This window comes from Chelonia mydas, chromosome 2 (genome assembly GCF_015237465.2).
Source record: "Chelonia mydas isolate rCheMyd1 chromosome 2, rCheMyd1.pri.v2, whole genome shotgun sequence".
NCBI classification, from domain to species: Eukaryota; Metazoa; Chordata; order Testudines; family Cheloniidae; genus Chelonia; species Chelonia mydas.
The window spans coordinates 40,053,127-40,067,558 of NC_057850.1; the positions used below are offsets into that span (position 1 = coordinate 40,053,127).

The 14,432-nt window shown below is 42.2% G+C and overlaps 2 protein-coding genes and 1 non-coding gene across 13 annotated transcripts in view; 2 read left to right on the forward strand and 1 right to left on the reverse strand.

Moving 5' to 3' along the window:
* Window positions 1-214: 214 nt before the first annotated feature.
* On the forward strand, window positions 215-5,344 carry RPL30 (ribosomal protein L30). Its single transcript, XM_037892234.2, has 5 exons — window positions 215-320; window positions 403-453; window positions 1,581-1,726; window positions 3,592-3,722; window positions 5,235-5,344. The coding sequence occupies exons 2-5, from the start codon at window positions 433-435 to the stop codon at window positions 5,282-5,284; spliced, it is 348 nt and encodes a 115-aa protein (XP_037748162.1). The 5' UTR covers window positions 215-320; window positions 403-432; the 3' UTR covers window positions 5,285-5,344.
* On the forward strand, window positions 4,765-4,892 carry LOC114018537. The gene has a single exon (XR_003563839.1). It is a non-coding gene; the product is annotated as a small nucleolar RNA SNORA72 (small nucleolar RNA).
* A 3,753-nt stretch (window positions 5,345-9,097) lies between the features above and the next one.
* The window catches only part of MATN2 (matrilin 2), a 117,637-nt gene continuing 112,302 nt past the window's right edge, over window positions 9,098-14,432 (reverse strand). For all 11 annotated transcript variants that reach the window (XM_043539311.1, XM_043539319.1, XM_043539316.1 and 8 more), the window contains 4 exons: window positions 12,622-12,693; window positions 11,919-12,029; window positions 11,459-11,557; window positions 9,098-9,462 (listed from right to left, as the gene is read on the reverse strand). In XM_043539311.1, the coding sequence (XP_043395246.1) occupies window positions 9,410-9,462; window positions 11,459-11,557; window positions 11,919-12,029; window positions 12,622-12,693 (335 nt within the window). In that variant the 3' untranslated portion in view covers window positions 9,098-9,409. The remainder of the gene's footprint in view (window positions 9,463-11,458; window positions 11,558-11,918; window positions 12,030-12,621; window positions 12,694-14,432) is intronic.

Sequence of the window (14,432 nt, forward strand, 5' to 3'; positions counted from 1 at the left end):
GAGCCAGAGCCCCAGCCCCAGCCCCAGCTTCCTTCCTTCCTTCCCCCCCGCCCGCCGGCCGCCCGGCCGGCCGAGCCCCCTTACAGAGCCCTTCCTCCCCATCAGGCCCCGCCGCCCAAACTACTCCCTCCCTTCTCCCAACCAGAAAACCCCGCCGACTACTGTCCTCCAGAGTCTGGCGCAGGCGTATTTCAACCCAGAAGGGGCGGAGTTAACTAACGCCTCGCGAGATTTCACGCCGGGCACCCGGGGGGAAATGCGCTGCATTGTGGGAGGTTCTTCCTTTCTTGTTGCCCGGCCATCTTGGAGGCGCGCCTCGGGTGAGCGGGGCTCCGCGGGGTTGGGCAGGGGCGCTGCGGGCCGGCCGGCACTCGGGACTAACCCTTCCTCCTTGTGTTGCAGCAACCGCCGGACCCGACACGAGGCAGCAACATGGTGGCCGCGAAGAAAACGGTGAGTGAGCGGGGCGGGCCTGGCGCTCACGTGGCGGCGGCGGCGGCAGGAGGCTGCGGAGCGGCCCCTGGGCGCGGGGCAGCTGCCTGGGGAGCGGCCAGCGGTCTCCGGGCTGTCCCGGGGGTGGGAGCTTGGGGGGGAACCCAGTGAATGAGGGGAGCGGAGCAGGGTGCCCCAAGTCGCTGTGGGAGGCCTCCCCCTGGGCTCCTTCAGCTCGCAGGAGGCGCTGGCGCAGGGCGGTATCGTCCCCTTAGCTGTGTTGGGCTGCCCCTCACCTCGCTCTCCCCTGTGTCTTCCGAGCCCGGGTCGCCTCACGCCCGGCTCTCGCTGTCCGCCCGAGGTTCCCTGGCGTGTCGATATCCTCCCCCGGGGGCTTTGCTAGCTCTGTGCGGTCGGGATGGGTTATTGCCTCTTTATTCTAGAACAAAGCGTGGGTGAGGGTCAGTGCATTTCGGCGTCTGCTCTGCGTATCTTGTGATGAGCATTGCCTTTATTTTTGTACGCTCGAAAGTATGGGAGTCATGCTGTAAGATGTCCTCTGTAATTACAAAATTCACTACCTGGTTGCAATATGCCGCAAAGCGTTACAGAAAAATCAGTTCAGCACTCTGTTGATAGTGATCACTGTCCTAGTTGTATTGCATGAAATGTATGTACACAGGACAGGGCCTAATGGTCAGACTGCAGTTTAAAATGGGGTAACTTGATGCTGCTTTCTAAATCTGGCTTAGCCTTGGTAAATTGAAAAAGGACCTTTGAATGTAGGATCCCACAAATATGCTGACACTGAAAAGGGTAGGGTCAGGTTGGAAGTTCAGAACAATACAACATAATTTGTATAGTAGCTTTAAAAATTGTCAGTTAATTTCTCTTTGCATTTAAGAGGTGTAAATAAGGGGACTACCTTGAAGTCTGAGGAATGTTGTCATATGATATACAAATTTCTTGTTTTGTTATTGATAAGCTCTTTCTTAACTTCTTGGCTATTTAGATATGAGCTACTTCATCTTTTGAACTGTAAATAGTAAAAAGCTTAGTGAACCAAAAGACTTGTTCAGTTAAAGCTCTTTAAAATTGTTCATTCTCTGTTAATCTGCATTATTCCATGTATTTTAACACTGTTACAGAAAAAGTCGCTAGAGTCCATAAACTCAAGGCTTCAACTGGTTATGAAAAGTGGTAAATATGTGCTTGGGTACAAACAGACTCTGAAAATGATTCGGCAGGGCAAAGCCAAGTTGGTCATCCTAGCCAACAACTGTCCTGCTTTGAGGTAGGTACTGTTCTGTTGGAAATTGGACTTCCTGAAAACTGCTTTTAGAAAGAAAGATACTTTATCCACATCTGCTTTATGCCGTGCACAGTGTGAACAGTTTTTAGTACAGTGTACTGAACTGTCCTGTCCTAGTTCTGCAATGTTATATTTGCTGCAAAATGATGCTGGATCTCTGGTGCAAGTTGCTTGTGCAAACAATGCAGGACTGAGCCTGTAAAGTGCTTTTAAATTACGCTGCCCAGCTTCTGTACAGCAAAGGAAGCTTATATTAAAGAAAAACTTTCTACACCTGATATGATTCAAATAATAAGGGTGTAGGAAAGTGGCTGTTACGCAGGTGGAGAAGGAACCCTAAATGGCTTCTATGCTTCTTCCTCTCCCCTCCCCCTTAAATAGCTTCTATGCCTCTTCCTCTCCCCTCCCTATTTTGAAACCTCATGCTGCGTGGGCTGGATCCTGTCTGTCATCAAATAGGGATTTGGTGGCTTTGAAAATAACTTTTTATGAGGAGTTTCAAGATGCAGAAAAGGGATCCAGACCCTGTAGTGGCTGGAGCTATTCGGGTTGCGGGGGATGGGGGGGGAACCAGGTTGATGTGGATCTGCATGTAATTTGGATTGCTGGAGGGGACCAGTGGTGGTTGACAAGACCTGCAGCTCATAGAGGCCAAGTGAAAAAGGGGCAAGCTAGGAATGTGAAAGAACTGGACACAATTCACTTTAATGCCTCTGTCACCACCAGAAGCCCAGGTTTCTGCTTCCCTTCTGCTTAGCATCTGGCCACTTGCCTTCCCCAGCCCTCATCAGTAAGGCTACATTTTAGTCATGGGCATTTTTAGTAAAAGTCATGGATAAGTCACGGGGAGTAAACAAAAATTCACGTTCTCTGACCTGTCCATGAGTTGTACTATATACCCCTGACCGGAGGAGAGTGACCTGGGGGTCTCTGGGGGGAGCAGCCCGGGACTGCTGCTGGTGAGGGGTGGGGCTGGCAGGCTCCCTACCTGGTTCTGCGCAGCTCCCCGGAAGTGGTGATGTCCTTCCCTCAGCTCCTAAGTGGAGGTGTGGCCAGGCAACTCTGCTTCGCCCTGAGCACCAGCTCCGTAGTTCCCATTGGCTGGGAACCATGGCAGTGCCTGCAGGTGGATTAGGAGCTGGAGGAGGGACATGGTGCTGTTTCTGTGGAGCCCCACCGAGGTAAGCGCTGCCCAGATTCCTCACCCCTCTTGTACACCAACCCCCAGTCCTGAGCCCCTTTCCACACCCAAACCCCTGCAGCTGCTGGGGGAGGGAGTGCGGTGGCACGAAACTGCCCCTGCAGTGGCCAGGCCCTGGGCCAGTCGCTGCTGGGGCAGAAGTTAGAGGTCCTGGAAAGTCACGGAATCCATGATGTCTGTGACAAACTCACAGTCTTACTCATCAGCTACAGGTTCCAGTGACCAACCCATCAAGTAGTCCTGTTCACTCCCACTCCCTGTCAGCAGTCTACTTTTGCATCTCCTGTCAGCCCTTTTTCCCTGTACAAAGGAGCCTACCTGCTATTTAAGCAGCTCTTGAGGCCTTTCTTGGAAAAGACACCTGCACTAACCAGAGCTGCCAAACCCCGTTCCTGTCTAACAGAATCAGACTCCTATATCCGAAAGCTGTGATTGGGAAGTCAGGCTCCCCTTGGGGGAAAGATGGTGACTGCCCCCCAACACACACCTCAAGTGGAAGAATAAAACTAACTTCACTGCTCAATAATCTAAAACTTTGGAAGTGTAGTTAGGATTCAGACTGGTCTAATGATGTTCCATTGAAGGATTCATTTGATGGGAATGAGTGAGTGTACCATTTTCTGACACATAGTTTCTTAATTCTCAGAAAATCAGAGATTGAGTACTATGCTATGCTGGCAAAGACTGGTGTGCATCACTACAGCGGCAACAATATTGAATTGGGTACAGCATGTGGAAAATACTACAGGGTGTGCACGCTGGCTATCATTGATCCAGGTATGTTTTCTAGCGTCTTTTGCTTCTATACGACTCCATCAGCACAAAACATTAACTGGATTTGCCATTCTGTTTAATACCAGGATCCAGGGCTAGGACAGGACTTCCATGACACAGAACATTAAAAACAAAAAACCAGCATATTTTCTTTATTGGGCTTGCTTCACCTCAGCAAGCTATTTTTCCCACCAGGAATGGGAATCTTTAGAATACTTTGGCCAGTTGATATGGCTTGGAAATATGATCTCTAATTCAGTTTTTCTTATTGGACATCTAAGCTTGAAAGTGAACAGGATTGCTAAATGCTCTAACCTGGGGTTCTCAAACAGGGAGTCGGGACCCCTCAGGGGGTCGTGAGCTGTTAGCCTCCAGCCCAAACGCTGCTTTGCCTCCAGCATTTATAATGGTGTAAAATTAAAAACACATTTTTATATATTTACCGGGGGGAGAGGGGGGTTCACTCAAAGGCTTGCTGTGTGAAAGGGATCACCAGTTAAAAAACAAAGTTTGCGAACCCCTGCTCTAACCTTTCTCATTTTAAATGATTGGTGTCAGCAGTGAACAAAGATAATTACCATTGGCTGGTGGTATCTCTGGGCCTAAAGGCTGACTGTTATAACCCCTAAGACGAACACTCTTAATTAAGCAATTTCTTGTCTGTATTTACCCCAAAGTATCTTTAAACATAGTCTAATCCTGCTCTATTTTAGATGGTGCCTTGTTTAGGTGCTGCTTTGTCAGCCACTTTGAATGGCTGCTTAAAGATGGATTTCACTACATTTCTAGATGTAACTCTGAGTTGTCCTTGAGTGACCATTTGAATTTTCACTGTAGTTATATATGCTTATTGTGCGTATGATATGAATACAGTATGATATTTTGCTCTCAAACTAATTCCAGCAAAATCTAATTTATAACCTGCTGCTTCAGGTTTGACTTGTGAATAACTATTTTAATATAGTTACATGCAACACTTTTATTTTTAGTTGTATAATTTAGCTCTTAAGTCTGTATCTCTGCTTTTGAGTTGGTATTTCATATACTGCAAATATTGTTACTATCCTATATTTCAATGATCAGGCTAGTCACTTGCTATATTAAAATTCTGCAATGTATCCTCAGGACTTGCTTGTTTCTCTAGTTCTGTGTTTTTAATGGCTAGTGATGTGTATTTAATTGTCATTTTGTGTTGTACATTAGTATAATTTATATAGAAACAGCTTTGACATCTTGTTTTTTAAAGGGAAAACATTTCAGAGATTATTAATAGAGACCGTACTCAGAAGTATACTATCCTTCAAAACTATTTGTTGGTGCCAACACTTGAGTTTTTAATTTAATGTGATAGAATTTTCAAAAGCCAAGTTATAACAGATTTCTAAGTGGAAGATATTGGTCATTGTGGAATGGCAAACTTAAAATAGCTTCCAAATAGTTGTCCTGTATTTGTAAATGGATTTTGCTGTAGTCCCTTTCCTGAGATTTGAATATGGCTTATTTTTCCATTTACAGGCGATTCTGACATCATTAGAAGCATGCCAGAGCAGACCACTGAGAAGTAAAAGCTGGAGAGCTGTCATCCTTTCTATAATAAAACTGGTTACAGACTTGTTTTAAAAAAACCCTGTATTTTGTATTAATTTATACTGTTACTAGTTTCGGGCACAAGTGTGCAAATAGAGACTGATTACCATGACTGTGCCTCCTTTTCTGTTAGAAAAGTGTTCTACAAAAAACAGTCTAAAACTTTCCAAAGGTTTTGGATTTGAATAGGGCAAGTAGAATAAGAATCCCTGAAAATCCTAATAGTTTGCTTTATTTTGTGTGGTTAATTCAAGAGGAGTAGGACATAAAACAGCCTAAAAACTTAATCTTAATTTCATTTGATGTAAGTCTGAGGTAGGTAAGCAAAGGGAGTGGCTGAGAGAATTTTGTTTAAACATATATAGAAGGAAGAGGCTTATTTGAACTAAAATTATCTTTTTTTTAAGATCCAGGAAAGAGATGAGACTAGTTTTTTCATTCCCAGGGGAGTGCTGGAATTATTTATGTAGGGTATAATTTAACCATAAATCCTTCATTAAATCCAAAGACTGAATGGTATTTATAAAATTGCTCTAAATGGGCCTAAAAAGCCTAAACAAGCAATTTACTACATTCCAGGAGTAACAAAACATAAGCATTTGATCAAGATACTTACAAATGGTCTAGGGAGGCATCTCTGGCTTTAGCCCTGTATTGGTCAGCTCCAACTTGGTCAGGTAGGTATTAGCAGTGAATCCTTGAAGAGTTTACTTTTTTTATATATGCTTTTAATAAACGTGATCATATTACCAATTATCAGACCTTACCTAAGGCCAGATGGAGTTTCTTCTATAGCCTGTTATTTATTGCACCTGGTACCCAATTAAGAGGTATTTTTTTGTATTAGCCCAAACCTTAAATGAGAACACTGGTATTTTGAAGGGTCACTGCAAGTTTGACACAACTCTTCTTATGGTTTCATTCTTTTTGGTTTCATGTTTTGGGTCTATTCATGCTAATATCCCTACTCAATTGAAAACCCTAGTTCACCCAAATCTAATGTGGGCCTATATTTCTAAAGGGAGAATTCATTTCAGTGTATTAAAATAGCACTTATAAAATCTAAGCGACAGTGAGATACAGATTTTTTTTAAGTGACTAGGCTGAGTGCCCAACTTGAGACATCATAAAGGGACTTCTTTTTTTAGAAAGTACTATGCATCCCATCTGCAGATCCTTTTTTTTTTAAAGGAGATTTATTCAGATCACTAGTTATGCTTGAAAATGTTGGTCTCTGCTTATGGACAGGGACCATCTTTCTCTGAAGCCCTGATCACTGGTGCTATTTTAATACAAATAAGGAGTATTTAGAAGTGAGAGGTCAGGTGTCTAGTAAAAAGAATACACAATAACAAATACAATTTCTCTCATAGGTGGTTTCAGCTTTTCAGCAATGTATCTTTAATAAAGCCATACAAAATACACTTTACTACAATTCTGTGTATGTGTATTTCCCCTTTTGATGTATGCTGAATCAGTCATTGATTATTAATCTGTTCTGAACTGTAAGAATCTTTGCAAGTGACATCCATTACAGTCACAATAAAACCTGAAGGAAGTTACTTAGCTAAATCCTGTGATACTGGAAGAATTAACCCCATTGATCTTTGAATCTCTGTATTAGGATCCTCTCTTAAGAGGAAGTTTATTTTAAAAATGATTTTGAAAGTAAAATTTGCCTGTTTAAATTTGCATTATTTAAATTGGACACCACTTAGTTTGTATGCTAGATGTCAGTTAATCCATTACCTGTACTTCAACATTCTGAGATTTAAAGTTCTGGGAAGGTGGGGGAGATTGTGTTCCAGGATCCATCAGCCACCATATTTGTTCAATTATAGGCATATTTGCATTTTTTGTGCATCTATAAAAAACTCCCATGAGCACATACTAATATCAAACAACAAACTCTTCATGTATGCTAGGAAGCACGTAAGATGAAACTGCACTCAGTTCCCAGTTCTAGAAAGGGGTGTGTGTGAGCTGAAGGTCAGATTTGAAACCTCTTACTTAACTAAAGCTCTAACAGAAACTCTTAAGTTTTCTTTGACCAGTCTGAAAAACTAATGGATCTTTAGCAAAAACCAATATTGGATGCAGAATTGTTTGCAGTCTAACAGCACGATTACAGAATCCCATCACTTACTGCCTCAGTCTAGTTTCAGAGACTACTGTTGTAACACGGTCATGATTTTCTTTACCAGTTAGCATGTTGCAAGGGGAGACTTGTTTTAAGAATTTGAGTCCAAAACAGTAAATGCTTTTGAAAATCTATTCATTCTCAAAAATGAATTCTACTTAATTAGATATAAAATAGCTTATACTGCTTTGTAAAGCTGTATACATTCATGCAAGGTTTATGTAATTGTTGAGTACCAAAAAAAAAAGTTGTCTTCAAGCATCTTTTTGGTCCTTTCAGCTGCTGTAAGTTGTAAACACGTGCAAAATTTGGAGGTACCAGGAACTGAAAACCATCACTCTTGAGTCTGCATGGAGGGATGTCACTTAACCCTACAAACTTACTACTGTAATGTTTGCATCCTCACAATGGATGAACTGCTCTTTAACAAGAATGTGCAGAAAAGGCTACTGCCTTTTTTGGAAAGCTAGGAAATTACTATTTTGACAAGCTGAAATCAAAAGGGAACATGTATACTGCTTGTCTGTACTTTACCTTCAGAGCATGAAAAAAGGAATATAAAACGCTGTCCAAGAAGAGAGAAGGGCAGCAACAAACTAAAGGATTTTGGGAGGGAAAGAAAACACCCTTCAGGTTTCTTGGGGATACAGCTGGTTTTCATCTGTAAAAGTCTCCATGTTCTCCTGAGAGAACACTTGCTGTCACAGTTGTGACCTAAGACATATAAGATTCACTCAAAAAGGCACCAACAGGTGGTAGATTTTTTTCAGAGACTGGAAGAGAGGGTGAAATTGCAGTTCAGAAAAGCTATTGCTCAGTTTAAATGTGGGGTTTTGTTGTGGTAAGAAACAAATTCAGTGTCAGTTTGGAACTAATCACATTTTTTTGGTTTGACCACCACATTAAATAATTTGCTTAGCTCTACTGTGAGTTATCCAACAAGAGTAGGATTGTCTAGCCTGAGAGAATCTGCTTCAACAAAAACAGTACCTTCTGTATGGCTCTCAAAGTGGAATATTTGAATGTAAAATCACCCTAGGACCATTCTCCCTAAAACATTTAGTGCCCCATATTCTGCCCTTTAACTGGAGGAAATTTGCGTGTCTCCGACTGTAGACTAGATAGCGTGCGCACACAAGAAAAGACCCTTGACCTGAAGTGTTTACAGTGTGATAGAGTAGAATATAGACTGGGACCAAATAATTGTGAATTCTGTCCACTGACTAGAGTGCTAGGTGAGATGAGATTGTGTGTGTTCTGGATGTAGTAGGCAGATGGCAAACTGTTACTTGAATGCTCCTCAAACACCTGGAATACTGCAAGAAAACACTAGTTTGAGTTAGTGCATACATTTGTGATGCAAGTAAAAGCCTATTAAGCTAGACTACACATTCCCTCATGTCTAGTTTTCTATAGACAATGTTTTATACTAGGCAAAGGAGAGTATATATGAAACAATTGTTTTATAATCACATTTATGCTGCACACTTAATATTTTTAGTATGATGGAGCACAACTAATAAAGCAAAAATGATTTACAGAGTATATTAGAGTCAGATTCCCAGGCCAAAAGAGGGTCATTGTGATCACTAGCCTGACCTGTGTAACACACCAGTAAGTAGTCTAAAAATACCCAAACACACCATGGAGGTTTCCATTTAAAAATAAAAGCATTTTATTAGATTGCATAGCTTATGAATTCAAGTGTTAAATTCTTAGAAATTTTTCTAGTTACTAAATTTTTTATAAGTTCCTTTCAACATTTGTCTTACTGCAATCAATGCAAGAGAACAATATGATGCTGTACCTCAGTATGTAAATATTGGGTCCAAAAATGTCCTTTTCCCTCAGACACAAAAAGATTTGTGCTACCTAGCTTTGTACTGCTTTAAGAAAATAGCTTTGTTGCAACTTGTATGTATAAATATACAGTACAGTGTATACATCTGTTAAGAACTCTTCATCAGTATCTTAGTCTGTTTTCCAGGGCTTCCATTCTCTTAGTTATTTCTTCCAGTATTAATAAGTTAAGGAAAAAGCTATCTGGAATACACAGTAGTATACAAAAACTTGCCAGAAAGTCCTTCAAATATTAATTTGATTCTCAACACACCGAAGGAAGGTGAAATCGTTTTTAAAATGACAGTAATTTGACAAGCACGTCATGGCAGCCTCTAAAATTGTACACACCTGTATTTGTAACAAATATTGTCTGTTGAATCCAGCACAATGCTGCATATATTTTTACTCAGCATTCTGGCATGTAATTGCTACATTTTTCTTTCATTATCATTTAAGTGCCTCCCCCCCACCGCCCTTCATGTCCCCAGCTTATTATGGAGGGAAGAGAAAATACAACTGCAGCAGATGCTGCTGGTTGTGGGGGTTTGTAGTCTGTTACTGATGTGCTGTTGCTATCCACTCCCCTCAGTCCTTGTATTTCACAGCTCAACCCTATTTCCTCCTTTTCAATGCAGGGCTAGGCAAAGGGAGCCCAATATGGAACTTTACAACTGGGTTTCTTTATCACCCCTAAACATTTTGTTCTCTTACATTTAAATGTACTGTCCACTAGTATTACCAAAAGGACCCATAAACAGGAGTTGCAGGTCACTGCTTATATCTGCTTAGCACAGTGATCGGAAAAACAGGGGGCTTCTACTGGCATTTTAAAGTGAAGTGAAACTTTGTTCCTTGCTAGTGCAATCTTTAAAAATGTTTCACCTACTTACCGCTATGAAGCATTATTTATATATAAACATACTATTTACACTAGATTAAGATGGAAGACATGAAGTCCCTAACCCACAAATAGATCTGGTACAGTACAGGAAAACAGGTAGTTATGAGTACTGTAGTATTTGAGCACCTCATAATCTTTAGTGTGTGTATCCTCAACACTTATGAAATGCTTTATCCCCATTTTACAGATGGGGAACAGAGAAAATAAGGGCTGAATCCACAAAGGAGACTTTGGGCCCAGCGTGGATTGTTGGATGTTTTTAGGAATACATTGCACAAACACCTGCCAGGACCGGCCTCTGCAGGGGACTGGACTTGAGGACCTCTCAAGGTCCCTTTCAGCCCTCCATTTCTCATTCTTCGCAACACCTAATTAGGTTGTCTGCTGCCTAGTGGAATCCACAGAGGGAGAGTTCTGTGCGTAAGAATGGGATTCACAAAAGCCAGAAAGCTGATCTGGCTGCTGTTTAAGCTAGTAAGCAGAAAATTTGTAGAATGGGTGTGGCTTAAGCAAGACTGACTTTCAAAGGGAGTTAGGCACCTAACTCCAGGCTGCAGGGAGTGGCTGTTGCTACTTGGGATTCATAGCTGTGAACCTTTCCCAGAGTTTGTTGCAGGAAAGGGCTGACCTGGCTTAGGCATCTAAGAGGAGACTAAAATAATTAAAATTGAAGCCAGAAGTGGTTTGTGTGTGTAAAATCAGTCATCATCACTGTTCTCTGTAGAATATCCTGACATTTGCATTTGGAAATTATTTTAAGTGACTTGTTGCATGTGGCTATTCCCTAAGCACAGCAGGAGACTTCTCTTCAGTATTCTGAGACAAGAGTTTCCTGTTGCCAATAAACACTACTCAAAAATAGTATGATGGAGGACTCAAATTTCAACAGAAGTAATAGCCAAATCCAGAGAATAGGATTATGGTCTCAAAATCAGTCTCCATTTTTTTTGCCTCCTCTTACACTCCCTACTCACCTGATCTAAGATGTAGACTTCTCTTGCTATTCAGTGGTTATGAAACATTAGGATGCATATTTATGAATAAAAACTTTGGTCCTTTCATTGAAGGAGTTGTGGATTTGAAGTCATTGTAAGAGCTGTATAAACAGTAGTAGAGTCTTTTGGGCCCAAGGAGACATCTGAGACTTTGAGTTTTAAGTGTGTGGCCCTAATTAGCATTTATTGTAACTGTCTTTCCCCATCTTCCTTCCCCTTATAAATAACTTCCTTTCTACGTGTGATCCAGGAAATAATTATTCAGAAAGGATATATCGCTGGGTTAGTTTTTTTACTTCAGCATTGGCATGGTTCTGGAATGTTATGAGATTTTCACAGTTGCACTGCTCCTTCTTATCTTTTGAAGGGTTTGCTGGAAAAGCAGACAGAAGGCATTCAGAGAAACAGTGACATGTAATCTAAATATACTGAATCTGCAAGAGAATGTAGCTACTAAATGCAAAGTATGTTCAATATTTTCCTGGCACCAAAGCATAGTATAATCACTATCAAAAGATGCACATATCAAATCCCAGTTAAATACTTAGCTGTAATCACCACAGATGAGGATGCACTTAGAGAGGGTACTATGAAGAAACAGGTAGGCAAGGAACGCCACTCTGTGGTGGGCATTGTTTATGAATTTCCAGTCTTGACACGTCTTTCTAACCTGTGTAATCAAAGGAGAAGGCTGGAATTGCCTAAAGATTACCTGAGCCATGGTAACTAATTACCTGATCTTGTTGACTGTGAAACACTCTCCTCTTCAAAAAGATACTTGTGATGTACTGCAAAATTGGAACAGGCAAGGAGATCTGTGACGGCTATGCTGGCTGGTTCAGATCCTGCAGGAAACCCCAAGACAGAACTGTGGTCATGATTATGTAACACATCTATTGAATTTTGTATGTAACACCTTATTCATTTAAGGCCAGATTCTTCCACTCACCCACTGATCAGCACCTTAATCCAGTGGATTTTAGCGGGACTTCTAATGGTGTAAGGTACTACTCAGAGTTTGCATTTTACACAAAGAAGCTGAGCTATTAGATTGTATACTGTAGATAGACTGCTTATGTGTTGTATTCCAGGCCAGGAGAAGGACTTCAGATCTGTATTGGTTACTGTTAAGCCTGAGCCTATTAAATAGTAAATGATCATGTAAATAAAAAAATGCGTTAAAGTACATCAACGTATAAGGCTGCTGTGGAAGTTGCAGCATCCTAATAAACTACTATGGGGGATAAGGTGGGAGCATGCAACCATAAGCTTGTTGCAGCAAAGCTCAGAAGACCAAAAAGGGTTTGTGAGGTTTTTTTTGGTATGGGTGTCCCTCTGGGTGAATGATGAACTTTCTATAGAGGATGCTGTGAGAAGAATGCTGAGTGGGGAGCCAACTGAGGGGAAAATGGGACACACAGATTTAAAGCATCTAACCTGAAGAATGAGGACCAGTGTTGTGAGGCCTCCCTGTCAGTGGATGCTGATGGGGATCTGACTCTTCCAAAGCTGGCAGAAACAATTTCCAAAAGAGAAAGATATTAATAGAAAAAATGATTTTATTCTTTGCACAGAACAGTAGCTTCCAATGACAGGAAAATGATATTTCTTTCCTGATGATTTTCTGTGAGCAGCTTCCCTCTTCATTCATAACACATTGGCAATGGCTCTTCTGAGTGGAATTCAGAGGGGGCTCAGCATTTTTGCTGGAGGCGCCAAGACTAAGCCCTGCCCTTCATCTTAGGCCATCAAAAGAGTTCTTCTAAAGCTAGAAACACTTCAGCAACTGACTACTAATAACTTACAATTATATCAACTAACCTTAAGTCAGTTATATGTCTGTCAACATTTACAGAAAAATTTCAGGTCAAACCCCCCATAGCAGAGTCCAAACTTTGGGCTGTGTGCGCGTGACCCTGGCTTGCCAGTTTGACTCAATCCCCTATGGCCTGCCAGAGTCAGCAATGGTGGCTTGCAGCAGCAGGGCATAACTTGACCTCTGAGGCTCCTGAAAAGCTGCCTATTGCACCTCTTAGATTTGTCTTGATGCTTGAAGGGCTTTCTGCTACTGTGCAGGGGGTACAGGGAGCCAGCTAGAGAGATGCTGCATGGGAGAAACGAGAGGGTTACAGCCAGCGATTCCTCAACTGAGGGGAGGTTGAGAGGAACTTGCTGGAACAGTCGTTGCTGCACAACAACAATTACAAATTAAACTTATAAATAAAACAAAGTGGTTATGAGAAACTGAGCTGCCAATTTGTTCCATCACTTGGGGCGAAATTTCTGGTGGCCCACGTTAAAGAGTGGTGCTTATCCTGGAGCCTCCAGCAACAACCCTGGGCAGCCTCCCAGTTCCGCAGGTGAGAGGCATTACCTGTTTGTGATGAATGAAGAGAGAAGCTGTGCAGCAGAAAACCAGGAGGTAGACGGACCCAACACTGGAGACAGAGTTTCTAGTTTGGAAACTGCCTCAAAGGGGCAAGATTTACTTATTTTTTGGTTTACCAAATAATGCATTTCTGAAAAGTAAATGAAATTTATGGCGAACAGCACTGCAGCTATCAAAAGGATGTTTGATAGGGAGAGAGATTTATTAGAAGGGTTGCCCGAGAATTTTGGACTTGGAATCTCCCTATGCTTCTGAAATTGTCATCATGTGTTTGCCTACCTAGTACACCTCTACCCCGATATAATGCTGTCCTCGGGAGCCAAAAAATCTTACCGCGTTATAGGTGAAACCGCGTTACATCAAACTTGCTTTGATCCACCGGAGCGCGCAGCCCCGCCCCCCTGGAGCGCTGCTTTCCCGCGTTATATCTGAATTCGTGTTCTATCGGGTCACGTTATATCGGGGTAGAGATGTATGCGGGTGGATGAACAGAACTGCTTTTCTACAATCCCAGTATTTTGCATATCAACGGGAGCTAGCAATACGATCCATAGGGGAGAGGCAGAGGATACATAGTCTGGAGGGCCCCCCCGTCAGATTCTTTTCCCTGACTCCTCCCAAAGCCCTGCCTAAAAGGAGGGATGCGTTACTTCCTACCAGGCAATCTTGCACAGCAAAGAACCCTCGAGGGTTCCTGGGCTTCCTTCTCCTGTTACAGGAAGTGACTTCAGTCGTGTATCTGAATGAGCACGTAATACTGAGTACCAGCTGTGTGCGAGTGGGTGCAGGGGTGTCATTAGGTCCCTGGTGAACAGGGGTCCATTCTAGCTCAGAATCCCCAGGCCTCTTGAACAGCTGC

Coding starts and splice junctions, on each gene's coding strand:
- RPL30 (XM_037892234.2), top strand. CDS start 433: ATGGTGGCCGCGAAGAAAACG. Junction 1,727..3,591: donor AACAACTGTCCTGCTTTGAG/GTAGGTACTGTT, acceptor CTTAATTCTCAG/AAAATCAGAGATTGAGTACT. Junction 3,723..5,234: donor GCTGGCTATCATTGATCCAG/GTATGTTTTCTA, acceptor TTCCATTTACAG/GCGATTCTGACATCATTAGA.